The sequence below is a fragment of the Pleurodeles waltl genome, chromosome 6, assembly GCF_031143425.1.
Source record: "Pleurodeles waltl isolate 20211129_DDA chromosome 6, aPleWal1.hap1.20221129, whole genome shotgun sequence".
NCBI lineage: Eukaryota > Metazoa > Chordata > Amphibia > Caudata > Salamandridae > Pleurodeles > Pleurodeles waltl.
The window spans coordinates 65,899,800-65,915,011 of record NC_090445.1 but is presented as its reverse complement, the minus strand read 5'-3'; the positions used below and the strand labels follow the sequence as shown (position 1 = coordinate 65,915,011).

Here is a 15,212-nt window from a genome sequence, read left to right as displayed (position 1 = left end):
CTTCCCTTGAGGGTCCCCCTGGGCCTAAGAGCTCAACCTGATAAGGTTCAAGTTCCAAAGGCTCAGTTCCCTCAGAGGGCAGAACTTCTTCCTGAGAAGAGAGGTTCCCTTTCTTTTGCTGTGTTGCAGTTGGTTTCCCAACTGACTTTCCTGTTCTCTTGGTAGGCTGGGCCATTTTTCCAGACTCCAGCTCTACTTTTTCGCCCTGTGCCTTGCATTGTGCTCTTGTTTTCACACACACCAGTTCAGGGATACCCAGCATGGCTGCATGGGTTTTTAGCTCTACCTCAGCCCATGCTGAGGACTCCAGGTCATTTCCAAGCAGACAGTCCACTGGGATATTTGAGGAGACCACCACCTGTTTCAGGCCATTGACCCCTCCCCATTCTAAAGTAACCATTGCCATGGGATGTACTTTTCTCTGATTGTCAGCGTTGGTGACTGTGTAAGTTTTTCCAGTCAGGTATTGGCCAGGGGAAACCAGTTTCTCTGTCACCATGGTGACACTGGCACCTGTATCCCTCAGGCCCTCTATTCTAGTCCCATTAATTAAGAGTTGCTGTCTGTATTTTTGCATGTTAGGCGGCCAGACAGCTAGTGTGGCTAAATCCACCCCACCCTCAGAAACTAGAGTAGCTTCAGTGTGGACCCTGATTTGCTCTGGGCACACTGTTGATCCCACTTGGAGACTAGCCATACCAGTGTTACCTGGATGGGAGTTTGGAGTGGAACCTTTCTTGGGACAGGCCTTGTCTCCAGTTTGGTGTCCATGCTGTTTACAGCTATGACACCAGGCCTTTTTGGGATCAAAGTTTTTACCCTTGTACCCATTGTTTTGTGAAGAGGCTCTGGGCCCACCCTCCTGTGCAGGTTTTTGGGGGCCTGTAGAAGACTCTTTACTATTTTTAGTTTTGGTTGTCTCATCACCCTTCTGCTGGGGAGTCTTTGTGACCCCTTTCTTTTGGTCACCCCCTGTTGAAGTCTTGGACACCCTTGTCTTGACCCAATGGTCCGCCTTCTTTCCCAATTCTTGGGGAGAAATTGGTCCTAGGTCTACCAGATGCTGATGCAGTTTATCATTGAAACAATTACTTAACAGGTGTTCTTTCACAAATAAATTGTACAGCCCATCATAATTACTTACACCACTGCCTTGAATCCAACCATCTAGTGTTTTCACTGAGTAGTCAACAAAGTCAACCCAGGTCTGGCTCGAGGATTTTTGAGCCCCCCTGAACCTAATCCTGTACTCCTCAGTGGAGAATCCAAAGCCCTCAATCAGGGTACCCTTCATGAGGTCATAAGATTCTGCATCTTGTCCAGAGAGTGTGAGGAGTCTATCCCTACACTTTCCTGTGAACATTTCCCAAAGGAGAGCACCCCAGTGAGATCTGTTCACTTTTCTGGTTACACAAGCCCTCTCAAAAGCTGTGAACCATTTGGTGATGTCATCACCATCTTCATATTTAGTTACAATCCCTTTGGGGATTTTCAACATGTCAGGAGAATCTCTGACCCTATTTATGTTGCTGCCACCATTGATGGGTCCTAGGCCCATCTCTTGTCTTTCCCTCTCTATGGCTAGGATCTGTCTTTCCAAAGCCAATCTTTTGGCCATCCTGGCTAACTGGATGTCCTCTTCACTGGAGTTATCCTCAGTGATTTCAGAGTTGTTGGTCCCTCCTGTGAGGGAACCAGCATCTCTGACTATTATTTGTGGAGTCAGGGCTTGAGAAGCCCTGCTCTCCCTAAGTAGGACTGGAGGGGGGGAATTTCCCTCCAAGTCACTATCTTCATCCTCTGAGTTGCCATCCTCAGAGGGGTTGGCCTTTTCAAACTCTGCCAAAAGCTCCTGGAGCTGTACTTTGGTAGGTTTGGGGCCCATTGCTATTTTCTTTAGTTTACAGAGTGACCTTAGCTCTCTCATCTGTAGATGGAGGTAAGGTGTGGTGTCGAGTTCCACCACATTCACATCTGTGCTAGACATTATGCTTCTAAAAGTTGGAATACTTTTTAAGAATCTACAACTGGTTCTAGAATCTAATTCAAACTTTTACAAACTTTTAAACTCTAAAAGAAATGCTAAACAGGATCTAACACAAGGCCCTAGCAGGTCTTTTAAGAATTTAGAAAACTTTTCAAATTGCAAAAATCAATTTCTAATGACAATTTTGGAATTTGTCGTGTGATCAGGTATTGGCTGAGTAGTCCAGCAAATGCAAAGTCTTGTACCCCACCGCTGATCCACCAATGTAGGAAGTTGGCTCTGTATGTGCTATTTCAAAGTAAGGAATAGCATGCACAGAGTCCAAGGGTTCCCCTTAGAGGTAAAATAGTGGTAAAAATAGATAATACTAATGCTCTATTTTGTGGTAGTGTGGTCGAGCAGTAGGCTTATCCAAGGAGTAGTGTTAAGCATTTGTTGTACATACACATAGACAATAAATGAGGTACACACACTCAGAGACAAATCCAGCCAATAGGTTTTTATATAGAAAAATATCTTTTCTTAGTTTATTTTAAGAACCACAGGTTCAAATTCTACATGTAATATCTCATTCGAAAGGTATTGCAGGTAAGTACTTTAGGAACTTCAAATCATCAAAATTGCATGTATACTTTTCAAGTTATTGACAAATAGCTGTTTTAAAAGTGGACACTTAGTGCAATTTTCACAGTTCCTAGGGGAGGTAAGTTTTGATTAGTTTTACCAGGTAAGTAAGACACTTACAGGGTTCAGTTCTTGGTCCAAGGTAGCCCACCGTTGGGGGTTCAGAGCAACCCCAAAGTCACCACACCAGCAGCTCAGGGCCGGTCAGGTGCAGAGTTCAAAGTGGTGCCCAAAACACATAGGCTAGAATGGAGAGAAGGGGGTGCCCCGGTTCCGGTCTGCTTGCAGGTAAGTACCCGCGTCTTCGGAGGGCCGACCAGGGGGGTTTTGTAGGGCACCGGGGGGGGACACGAGTCCACACAGAAATTTCACCCTCAGCAGCGCGGGGGCGGCCGGGTGCAGTGTAGAAACAAGCGTCGGGTTCGCAATGTTAGTCTATGAGAGATCTCGGGATCTCTTCAGCGCTGCAGGCAGGCAAGGGGGGGGTTCCTCGGGGAAACCTCCACTTGGGCAAGGGAGAGGGACTCCTGGGGGTCACTTCTCCAGTGAAAGTCCGGTCCTTCAGGTCCTGGGGGCTGCGGGTGCAGGGTCTCTCCCAGGCGTCGGGACTTTAGGTTCAAAGAGTCGCGGTCAGGGGAAGCCTCGGGATTCCCTCTGCAGGCGGCGCTGTGGGGGCTCAGGGGGGACAGGTTTTGGTACTCACAGTATCAGAGTAGTCCTGGGGTCCCTCCTGAGGTGTCGGGTCTCCACCAGCCGAGTCGGGGTCGCCGGGTGCAGTGTTGCAAGTCTCACGCTTCTTGCGGGGAGCTTGCAGGGTTCTTTAAAGCTGCTGGAAACAAAGTTGCAGCTTTTCTTGGAGCAGGTCCGCTGTCCTCGGGAGTTTCTTGTCTTTTCGAAGCAGGGGCAGTCCTCAGAGGATGTCGAGGTCGCTGGTCCCTTCGGAAGGCGTCGCTGGAGCAGGATCTTTGGAAGGCAGGAGACAGGCCGGTGAGTTTCTGGAGCCAAGGCAGTTGTCGTCTTCTGGTCTTCCGCTGCAGGGGTTTTCAGCTGGGCAGTCCTTCTTCTTGTTGCAGGAATCTAATTTTCTAGGGTTCAGGGTAGCCCTTAAATACTAAATTTAAGGGCGTGTTTAGGTCTGGGGGGTTAGTAGCCAATGGCCACTAGCCCTGAGGGTGGGTACACCCTCTTTGTGCCTCCTCCCAAGGGGAGGGGGTCACAATCCTAACCCTATTGGGGGAATCCTCCATCTGCAAGATGGAGGATTTCTAAAAGTTAGAGTCACTTCAGCTCAGGACACCTTAGGGGCTGTCCTGACTGGCCAGTGACTCCTCCTTGTTTTTCTCATTATTTTCTCCGGCCTTGCCGCCAAAAGTGGGGCCTGGCCGGAGGGGGCGGGCAACTCCACTAGCTGGAGTGTCCTGCTGGTTTGGCACAAAGGAGGTGAGCCTTTGAGGCTCACCGCCAGGTGTGACAATTCCTGCCTGGGGGAGGTGTTAGCATCTCCACCCAGTGCAGGCTTTGTTACTGGCCTCAGAGTGACAAAGGCACTCTCCCCATGGGGCCAGCAACATGTCTCGGTTTGTGGCAGGCTGCTAAAACTAGTCAGCCTACACAGATAGTCGGTTAAGTTTCAGGGGGCACCTCTAAGGTGCCCTCTGGGGTGTATTTTACAATAAAATGTACACTGGCATCAGTGTGCATTTATTGTGCTGAGAAGTTTGATACCAAACTTCCCAGTTTTCAGTGTAGCCATTATGGTGCTGTGGAGTTCGTGTTTGACAGACTCCCAGACCATATACTCTTATGGCTACCCTGCACTTACAATGTCTAAGGTTTTGTTTAGACACTGTAGGGGTACCATGCTCATGCACTGGTACCCTCACCTATGGTATAGTGCACCCTGCCTTAGGGCTGTAAGGCCTGCTAGAGGGGTGTCTTACCTATACTGCATAGGCAGTGAGAGGCTGGCATGGCACCCTGAGGGGAGTGCCATGTCGACTTACTCGTTTTGTCCTCACTAGCACACACAAGCTGGTAAGCAGTGTGTCTGTGCTGAGTGAGAGGTCTCCAGGGTGGCATAAGACATGCTGCAGCCCTTAGAGACCTTCCTTGGCATCAGGGCCCTTGGTACTAGAAGTACCAGTTACAAGGGACTTATCTGGATGCCAGGGTCTGCCAATTGTGGATACAAAAGTACAGGTTAGGGAAAGAACACTGGTGCTGGGGCCTGGTTAGCAGGCCTCAGCACACTTTCAATTGTAAACATAGCATCAGCAAAGGCAAAAAGTCAGGGGGCAACCATGCCAAGGAGGCATTTCCTTACATGGAGTGAAACATATAAGTATTGTTTTCTAAGGCACATATGTCAATTGTCCCATGGGTGAAGTAAGTGCAGGAGTGTGCCCAGCAGTTCAGTCACACTTTCCCTCGGTGGTTTATGGTAGTACGTCCACATCAGAGCAGCAGGGGTGTGCCCCAGATGCCCTATTATACATTGAGGGCTGTCTCAAAAATGCAGTGCTGGGCAGTGCTGGCAGAACAGCACACCCTAACAGCAGGCAATGATAACAAAATGAAACACACTTCCACAACGGCTGCAGGTTCTCCAGGGGCTGCACCAAATAAAACGATTTACAATATAAATTGTTTGTGCAATAATTAAAATATCCTTCCTGCTGGAAAAATCGGATTGACAGAAGTTAATTTCAAAGTGTATTAACTAGCATGTTTTTGGCTTCAATAATTCTCCACATTTTCTTGCCTTGCAGCACTCAGTCTCAGCCCAGGGGGGCAGATTTACTCACTCATAAAATTTAATCTAGGTGTAAAAATATCTTCGATTGGGCTCTGTGACTCGTAGGGATTTGAACGAGGCAGACCTGGACTCAGAGTAATGAATATTACGGGTACTGAGTCATTTACCACACATGGTAAATAACTCACCATATCATAATGGTATTTACCACTTCTGGTAAACACCTCTTTCTAGTCTGACAAACGTGTAATGAGAGTCCAAGTGTTTTATTGAGAAAAGGCAGTGTACTTCACCATCACTGCTTGCAATCATAACATGTGGCTGGTGAAAGGACGACATATCTCTTGCCAAACATTCATCTATGCCACATATTTCTTTTTCTCTATTCCCTGATTCAGCCATTTCAATAAGCTTTACAAATATCAATGGAATGTAGCTGAAGCTCCAGTTTGGAAAGCTTTGTATGTATTGTCCAATAGTAAACATCTTGAGATCCCCTGCAACCATTGCAGATGAAAACAAGCATTTGAACTGCAATGGGTCTCGCGTTCGCTCGAGTTAGAGCTACTAGCGTTTTCTTGCCACACAAACTGAAAATGAAAAGTAAAACAGTTGACATAAGCGCGCAGATTCAAAGTGCCGCCATGAGCTCACTGAGACAGACAAAAGGAACAAGCATTTGCAATGCAAGAGCAGAAAATGCGCGAGGGAGAGTAAGGAATGGAATAAACAAAGTCACACATGACTGCAAATGAAAATAAGTAATAGACTAGAGCCCTGTTAACAGAAAGAGACTGGAGCCCCTAAAACATCCAGCGCTCTGGTCAAATGCTATTAGCCTAAGAAAAAAGTAATCCCTAAGCACATGCTACATAGGCACAAGTGGAAGGGTATAAGTACTAGGGCCATGGTATAGGGGAGTGTACAACTGTGGAAAAGGTGGGACAAAGAGCAAGGATTGACCACTAGCAAGCAAGGAATTTATAAGGACACTGAAACAAACCAGTGAAAAAGCAGAGACCCCACAAAGAAGTATAGAAGTATATACTAAAGTATGTACAAGAGGTCTCGAATGCTCGACCTAATGATGCAAGCCTATTCATAATGCATTACATGGTAGCTTCTGATTTCCAACCAGAGGTTGTTTGAACTTAAAATGTGAGAGCTCAGTTTTAAAAGGAGAGTTTTAAACTATTTTACATTCGTAGATATACATAATGTACATTTATCCATGTTTGAATGCTCTGCAAAACTTGCTAACTTTTGTGTTTTTTTCTTTGATTGGGGAGCCCATTTTTTCCTAGGAGTAACCCATTCTTCTACACCCACATTAATAGTGGAGGCATACCTTTCCCTCATCGGATAGGGATTTCCTCCTATTAGTAAAAGGAGTAAATCTCTGAACATATCCAGTGTGGGAATGTGCCATGAAAGAATGCCCACACATCCACAGGCCAGGGTTTTATTTATCAATTTTCTACAGCTTTCAAGCCATATAGTGCCCACTTCATGCCTGTGTGGTCGCACACAGTTTTACCATAAGGTAGTGTAATAAAAAGTACATTGCACTGAAATTTGAAAAATCATGATTTCTGAATACAAAATATAGGTTTATACTCATAAAAGTACCCATTTGGCCACCTTAGTAAGTCATGTGTACATAAGTAGCTTAGTAAATAGAGTCAATAATTATTCATTATTTTAGACAGAGGATGAGATACCACAAAAGTGAATTCCCAATTATTTCTCCACTGTTCTTATGACACAAACTTTAAAATAAGCAAGCAAAACAGATAACGTAAACTCGAATATTCGACATTTCTGTGTTTTCATGTATTTCCACATTAAATCCAAACACATTGACATTGCCACCACTTATTGCAAGTCCGGCCGCAGTGACATTATCACAATGGGTAGGATACAGAGAGACTCAAGTCGGGGAAAAAGGAACTGCAAGATTATTAGCGTGAAAGCCAAGTACTACATTTACAAAAGAAATATGTTAGATCTGCTTGAAATATGCAAATCACAGGTTTTCATCTGGGCAGGGTTGAAGCAGCCTTGAAGCAGCCTAACAGACCGCATTGAAGCCAACACAAACCACAGCAAGGAGCTCTTCACCATTGTGAAAACGTTCTCCAACCCCGCAGCCACCGGGAACAACATCACCTCCCCCCAAGAGCTATGTGACACCGTGGTGGACTTCTTTCTTTACAAGATCTCAACCATTTACGAGAACTTCAAAGTACAACTCCTCGCTGCCGACAGCATCAGCCTACTCACACCCATGAACACAAACCCCAAACACCTGTCAATCCATTGGTACACTCCCACAACTCAAGCCACAATCTCCATCATGAACTCTGCACACTCGGGAGCACCCACAAAACCATGTCCTCACATCTTCAACATTGGAAGTAAGATGATTCGCAAGGAGCTCAAGAAAGTCCCAAATGCCTCTATCACTATGGCCTCCTTCCCTGAGTACTGGAAACATGCTGAAGTGAGGCCTTTTCTGAAGAAACCATCCACTGACCCAGCAGTTCTGAAGAACTATTGGCCCATCTCCGTGCTCCCCTTTCCAGTGAAGGTTTTTGAAAAGGCAATTAGCTAGCAACTCAGCAAGCACTTGGAACACTACTACCTCCTAGACCCCTACCATGCCTAATTCCAAGCCAGCACGAGCACCGAGACAGCCCTGATCGCAGCCACCAACCACATCAGGGCTCTCCTCAACTGTAGTGAAACTGCAGCCCTCATACTCCTGGACCTGTCAGCTGCCTTCAACACTATCTTCCACCACATCTTGATCAACAGACTCCACCAAATCAGAATTCAGGGATGCACCCTAAAATAGACCGCCTCATGCCTCACCAGAAAAACCCAGAGAATCCTTATCCTACCATTCACCTCGGAACCCAAGAAGATCATATGTGGCATCCCACAAGGAATGTCCCTCAGCCCCATTCTCTTCAGCACAAACATGAACCCCCTTGGCCAACACCAACAGATTGTATGGACTCAACATCATCTCCTATGACACCCAGCTCTCCTATGACACTCAGCTCATTCTCTTACTGTCAGAAGACCCTCCACCACCAGAAGCAACTTCCAAAGATGTATGATGAACATCGATGACTAGATGAAGGACAACTGTCTTGAGCTCAACACAGACAAGACAGAAGTTCTCATATTTGGGAACAACACCTTACCATGGAAGGACACTGGGTGGCTTGTTGAACTCAGCCCTTCTCCCCCCAACTTCAGCATCATCTTGGACAACAAGTTATCTATGCAAAAGCAGGTAAACGCAATCTTGTCTTGTCTGCCTGCTTTCACACCCTACGCATGCTCCGTAAGATCTTCAGGTGGCTCTCAATCAACAACAGAAGGACCATCACTCAAGCCCTCATCACCAGGAGGCTGGACTACGGTCACATTCTTTATGTAGGAATCAGTGCACGCCTCCTGAAGATACTACAGACAATACAAAACTCAGCAGCAAGACTCATCCTTGACCTCCTCAGACAGAGTCACATTCCTCTGCACCTCGAAAAGCCACACTGGCTCGAGAGCCAGGAGAGATGCCAGTTCAAGATGCTGACCCATGCATACAATGCCCTGCACAACAAAGAACCAACATACATCAACAAACAAATTACCTTCCAAAAATGGACCAGATTCCTGCGATTCGCCTACTTCTTCCTTGCAGACACCCCCCAGATCCGCTGATCAAACAGTGGAGGACACTCCTTCTCTCACCTGACAGCCAAAGCCTGGAACAACCTTCCCTTGCACCTCAGGAACGCCGGATTGTTCCGGGAATTCAGAAAAGGAATCAAGACATGGCTGTTTGAATGAACAGAGCACCATGAAGCAGCTAACAACTCTAGGGCCTTGAGACCCTCACGGGTGCTTTGCCACGCTTTATGAACCCTAATTAATTGATTCATCCATCCCAGGTCTATATATTGAGCACCATTGATGAGGTTACCAACAACAGCTGCTATTTGTTCAGAAACCTCCAAACTGCAGCACTAGGAGCTACATGAACTTATTCTTGATAGTTGATAAAAACAACATCACTGAGGTGGACAGTGCAGGAAAGGGGCATAAATCGGAGGTGTGATAAGCTTCTCTGCTGAGTGGGAATTCCCCATCTAGGGGTTGCTTTCAGGCTACGGTATTAGTAAGGTAGCACATGTGGTTATGGTAGATGCGATCTGTGAAATACCTGCAGGGTGCAGGCATGAGTTCCAGTGATTCAGTACAGTGGGTCAATGACCCTACTGGAGGGATCAGTGTGAATCTACAGGTATTTTGTTGAATTCTGGCAGGACCTCCTCTGTGTCCCCCTTTCATTCAGATGGATGGTAATTGCTAATATTTAAGCACATCCTCTTGCTACACCATGACGTCATTTCATAACTCATTCCCCTTGGTAAATCTGGGAGCCCACAGGAGCCTGTGGTATACGGGATCTACCACATTCAAAAGGGCTATTTCAAAGGTTATATATCATGACACACTTTCAATGTAATTACATTATTTGGCAAAGTGTCCATTAGTTTAACTGTTGATTAACTGCTTTTGCTGCTGATGCTGAAAATACCTGACATGAAGATTACTGAGAAGTTCATAATATCAATCATGCACATGGCAGTATCTGTAGTCCAGCGGTGTGAATGCTCAGAGCTGTCAGAAGGGGCATACAGAGGGGTCATTATTCTCCAGGCCTCACCCTTTTGAGGGCACCTCCTGCTACAAAATGGATTTATAGTGAGAGCCCTCTGGAGCTGGTGTGATTTTTCACTTTCATCCGATGGATCTTTTTATGTTGCTTGAGATACACAAGGAAGTTAACGATAATAAACAATTTCAGTTTCCATGAAGCCCATTTGGCTCCACAATAAGGCCTAGGAATCAGTAATTGAAGTTAAGTCAATTTATTCTCCATCAAAAATCAATTGAATATATATATGCATTTCATGAAAATATTGAAAAGATACAGAATTACAGATGGCAAGATGGAATACTGTAATTGATTCAGTCTCAATAGATTAAGGTACAGAGCAATTACAATCATAGCAATACAGTAACTGAGAATTAGAAATAGGTGTTCCATAAATTAACTCCTGTTCTCTTTCTTAAACACAGAATAATTCTAAAGTAATCTAGTAAGAGTTCTAAGTGAGGAATGAGGATGGTTCAGAAATAAATCTTAAGGATGGTTAGACTAAAAGCTTAAGATCGCGGGAAGAGTTGCTTAGGGCAATTTGGGAATGTGAGACGGATTCTGCACAGTGAAACGAGACGGTTTCAGCATAGAGAAGACTTCAGTAGAAGTCTTCCAAATAAGAGTCAGTTTTTTCCATAAAGCACCCCACTTGGAAAAATAATGGAAGCAGATATGTCTATACCGCTCTGAGTGTAGGGGAATCTGCCTTAACTTCTAGCAGCATAAGCATTAATGAAAACAAACAGGACCTTCAGCGTCAGTGGAATTATTCCCTCCCTTGCAGGAACCGATGAGATTTTCATCTGTCTCATAATTTGTAACATCACCTAGATTTCTCATCCAACTGAACTTGAACAGTCTCTGCAACCTTAAACTTCCCACGTTCCTGGTACATGATGAATAGGAGACTTCAGCTGCTCAGTGAAACTATTACACAAACTATACTCATTTCCTCTAGCTTCGGAAGCCTTGAAATTCACCTGGAAAGAAAAAACATGCAACCCAAACAAAAATGCATTTCAAAATTAAGGTCTTTCGTCAGGCTAACTTTAAGTAAACATTTAGGTGGTCATTACGAACTCAGTGGGAAATCCCGCCAAGTTCGTTGCTGGCGGTCTAAAAAAGACCGCCAGCGCGTTGAAGACCCCGCCGGCCACATGAACAACATTATGTCGGCCCATTTCGCCAGCCTTTCCGCCAGCACCCATTCCACCAGCCTTTCCCTGGCGGGCTAAACTGCCAGGGAAAGGCTGGGGGCAAATAGGTACATTATCCGGCGGACAAGTAACTCCGCCATTGCCTGGCTGCCTGGCGCTGGTAGCCTGGCGGTGGCAGAGTTCCGCCTGTGCCATTCTTGCCATGAACATAATATGGCGGTCAGGACCACCATGCCGGTGGTGGTAATTACTGCCACTGCCGGCATGGCAGTCCGGGCCGTCATGTTCATAATGACCGCCTTAATGTGCATCTTGAATACATGGTTATACATGGTTATACATATGCACATGTTAAACTTTCATGACAAATGCAAAATATAAAGAGAAATATATGTTACTTCAACAAATACTTAAAGTATGAATGTAAAACGTGAATAATGAATAATGAAAGCATTTCAAATGAACATTAGTATGCACGTTTATAAAGCTTCAGTCTGGTGAGGTCTGTCATATTTCACCGGGAATTTTTACATAGGCAAAACGCACACACAATCTTTCTCTCTGCTTTGAAAGTCTTCAGAAATGTGGGCCATTGTACATAATATTGTGTTTTCTCTCACTTAGTACCCCTACCAACCCGCATTGATCTTCCTTTCCACTGCCCTGCTTGTCCTATTATATATTTGAACATTTACATGACAGCATGATTGTTGGAAAAACTGAAGCTCACCCCCTTATCTTAATTATCATGCAACACCCAAGTAAGATGCAGTAATGTCTATTGTACAGAACGACAATTAAGTGTTGCTCCCCAATTTGACTGTACCAAGATACACCCAAAATCTACTTAGGGGACTTAATTGAAATATTGAAATATGAAATAAATGTTGTGTTTTCTCTTTTCTTTGCCTTCCAGGTCTGCTCTCTGCTGGCATTGCGAATTCCTTTGGCAGGTGTTAAATTGAACTTACTCCAAAATGGTGCCCAACTGGATTGTGGATCTGTGTATTCCTCCCGGTAAACAATGGGAGCCGATCTGGATGCCATCAGCACTTTGTAGTCTTACAAAATTCACAAGAAATATCACAAGGTGCAATTTGAAATCAAACTGATAGTCAATGACTCATGGATGCACACACCACACGCATCCACCATCTGAATCAGTGAATCAGCCATATCCTTTGTGTCTATGGTCACTGCTTTCCTCCTGCAGACCATTGCATGTCAAGAGGAATTGTGTTCCACCCCCTGGAAGGAGAGAGAGAACACAATCCAATAATTGGACCCAAGAGCCACCTCAGACAATGTCTGATTAATCAAGGTGCCCCCATCCTATGGTATTCACACTTTACTTGATATCAGGCACTGGCTACAGGGCTCGGATGACCTCTTCTAAAAGGAGCATGCCAAGGGTTGTACACTACTTTATATGTAGTCATATGTCCTTGGAACATACAATTCTTCGATTGGAAGACCCCAGAAGCATCAATGAATGAAACTTCTTGACAGTGGTTAAAATTGTAACTTGTAATATAGAGGCACACACTTCTCTGGTGACTATTTCATACATGAGGAAACTGTACTCTCCTTAATTTAAGGGCATATTTGTACTCTGTTTGCGCCGAATGTGCGCAAACTTAACTCCATATTTATATTTTGATGCTAGACATGTTTAGCGTCAATATAATGTAGTTTGCACCATTTTTTGGATGCGTGAACCTACCTTGCGACACTGAGATGCAAGGTAGGCATTTCCATCTAAAAAATGGTGCTATCCCCTTGGCCCCATATTTATCCGCCCGTGCTAAAATGACACACGGGTGGGAGGACGGGCTAAATAATGGTGCAAAGCTTGCTGGGTCAGACCAGGCATTTGGGGACCTGTGGACCCATTTCCATCTCTAAATGCCATGAAATGGGCCTACAGGTGCCCACCCCAAACCCCCAGGAACACCCTCACCCCCACCAGATGGATACCGGAGGATGGGGGACCCCATCCCAGGTAAGTAGGGTAAGTATTTTTCAATTTATTTTTTGTGCCATCGGGCCCCTAATTTCGGGTCCCCTGCATGGCACAAAGTGCAGTGGCCATGCCCAGGGGTCACTTGTCTCCTGTGCTGGCCATTGGGGGGGTGGGCATGACTCCTGTCTTTTCTAAGACAGGAGTCATGCTTTAGGTGGTTGTGCGCCAGGATTTGGCGCTAGTCTGTTTAGAGGCATTTTTTATGCCTCTAACCATGCTAGCGTCATTTTTTGACGCACAACCTCCTCCTTCCCTACCGCCACCCCCACCTGGCTAGCGTCTTTTTTTAAGACACTAGCCCAAGTTTAGTGCCAGCTAGCGCCATTCCTTTAATATGGCGCCCGGCTGGCGCTGTGGAATGGCGCAAGCCTGCGCAATAATTTTTGCTGCAAAACTGCATTTGCCCAGTTTTACGCCAAAAAGTATCAATCTGGCCCTTAGTATTTTGAAGCATTGCACTCTTTGTGGAATTCTTCCAGTCTTTTTTGGGCTGAATTGATGATTTGATTGGGTGAGATAGAGAAAACTATGGCAATATATACCATCTGCCACTGAACAGGGATGACGGGGTGGGACGGGGTGGGACGGGGTGGGACGGGGGATAAAAAAAACATACAATAAAACAAAATAAAAAAACAATTGCCTTCGAGGGGCGATGCGTTTGTCTTCCCTCCGTCCTCTCTATTACTGTTCCCAGGTGCACATAGGCTCCCAGCCAATCACGACACTGCTGTCACCAGCATGACAGCAGAGTCGTGATTGGTCTGAGTGGCTTGCTTTGCCGCTCAGACTGGGATTGGAGCCTGTGCCTGTTCTCCACTCGGCTGTGCAATACAGCCGGGTAGAGAACATGCAAAGTGCACATGTCTGTTTGGCAGGCCCAACACGGCTGGCCAAACAGACATGCACACATTGTGGTGCACTGCCCTTTTCTGGCCCCTTCTTTCCAGCACCGCCCCTTACTCCCAGGAAAAATAAATTTATAATAACGTAGCACACGTTATTATCATTTTACTTTTCCTTTTTTGGAAAATCCAGCGGATGACCGTCCTCCGCCTTAGCGGAGGAGTCACCCCTGGGCCCTAGATGGGAGCACAGAGCATGGAACAATGATTCATTACTAATGGTCTGATAAACCAAACTATTTCAAGGTGCAAAGCTTGTGATCTGAAAAATCCCAGGCTTTGCTACTTTTGAAGGCAGAAGTATCTTTTTAACTACAGGTTGTAACTCATTGCAAATCAGAGAGTGAGGGAGGCGTGAACACGGCATACCCTTCAGCCATACCATTCACAATGCAATGCAATAATGTGGCCGTTACCAACCTATCAGGCTTCCAATATGAGACTCACAATTGCAGAAATTGGGTGGAGAAAGCAGCAGTTCTGGATATCACTTTGCTCTCCCTGTGCCATTTTTATTTTAGCCTCGTGCATATTGGTGAGGCAGGACCTTCTGTGACCCCTTGACGAATGATTGTGGTGCATTGTGGCTGATTTGCACAGAGCAGTTGCAGTGCAAACAATAGTGTCTGCTTTGCAGCCCGATCTTGGTGCATCTGGCCCTAGGTGTTAGATAAATCTGACTTAGTAGTTGCACCACCCTTGCACCCCCTTGCATGGCACAAGAACTACACAACTCGTTGATAAATCGGCACAAGGGCAACACAACCCATTGATAAATCTGCTCCTTGGTCTATTGCCCTAATACAGAATATTTGCATTTGTAGCAGTGGAAGATTTCACAGATACACATTGCTCTTTAAATTATTTATTGTAGTTTTTTAATCAAAAAGTTATTGATGTGTAATTTTGTGTTTAGTTTATTTTGAAACATGTAATAAACTATACTGACCACTGTTTGTGAAATTGTGAAATGAGGCCAATGAATGTGATTTACAGTTTAACCCATGAGATAACTCAGAGTGC

The 15,212-nt window shown here is 45.3% G+C and overlaps 1 protein-coding gene across 2 annotated transcripts in view; it reads left to right on the top strand.

The window, feature by feature from the left end:
• Window positions 1–13,874, top strand: part of LOC138299201 (mucin-2-like) — a 278,248-nt gene extending 264,374 nt beyond the window's left edge. For both annotated transcript variants that reach the window (XM_069237310.1, XM_069237309.1), the window contains exon 5: window positions 12,178–13,874. In XM_069237310.1, coding sequence (XP_069093411.1) covers window positions 12,178–12,282 — 105 coding nt within the window. In that variant the 3' untranslated portion in view covers window positions 12,283–13,874. The remainder of the gene's footprint in view (window positions 1–12,177) is intronic.
• The last annotated feature ends 1,338 nt before the right edge of the window (window positions 13,875–15,212 follow it).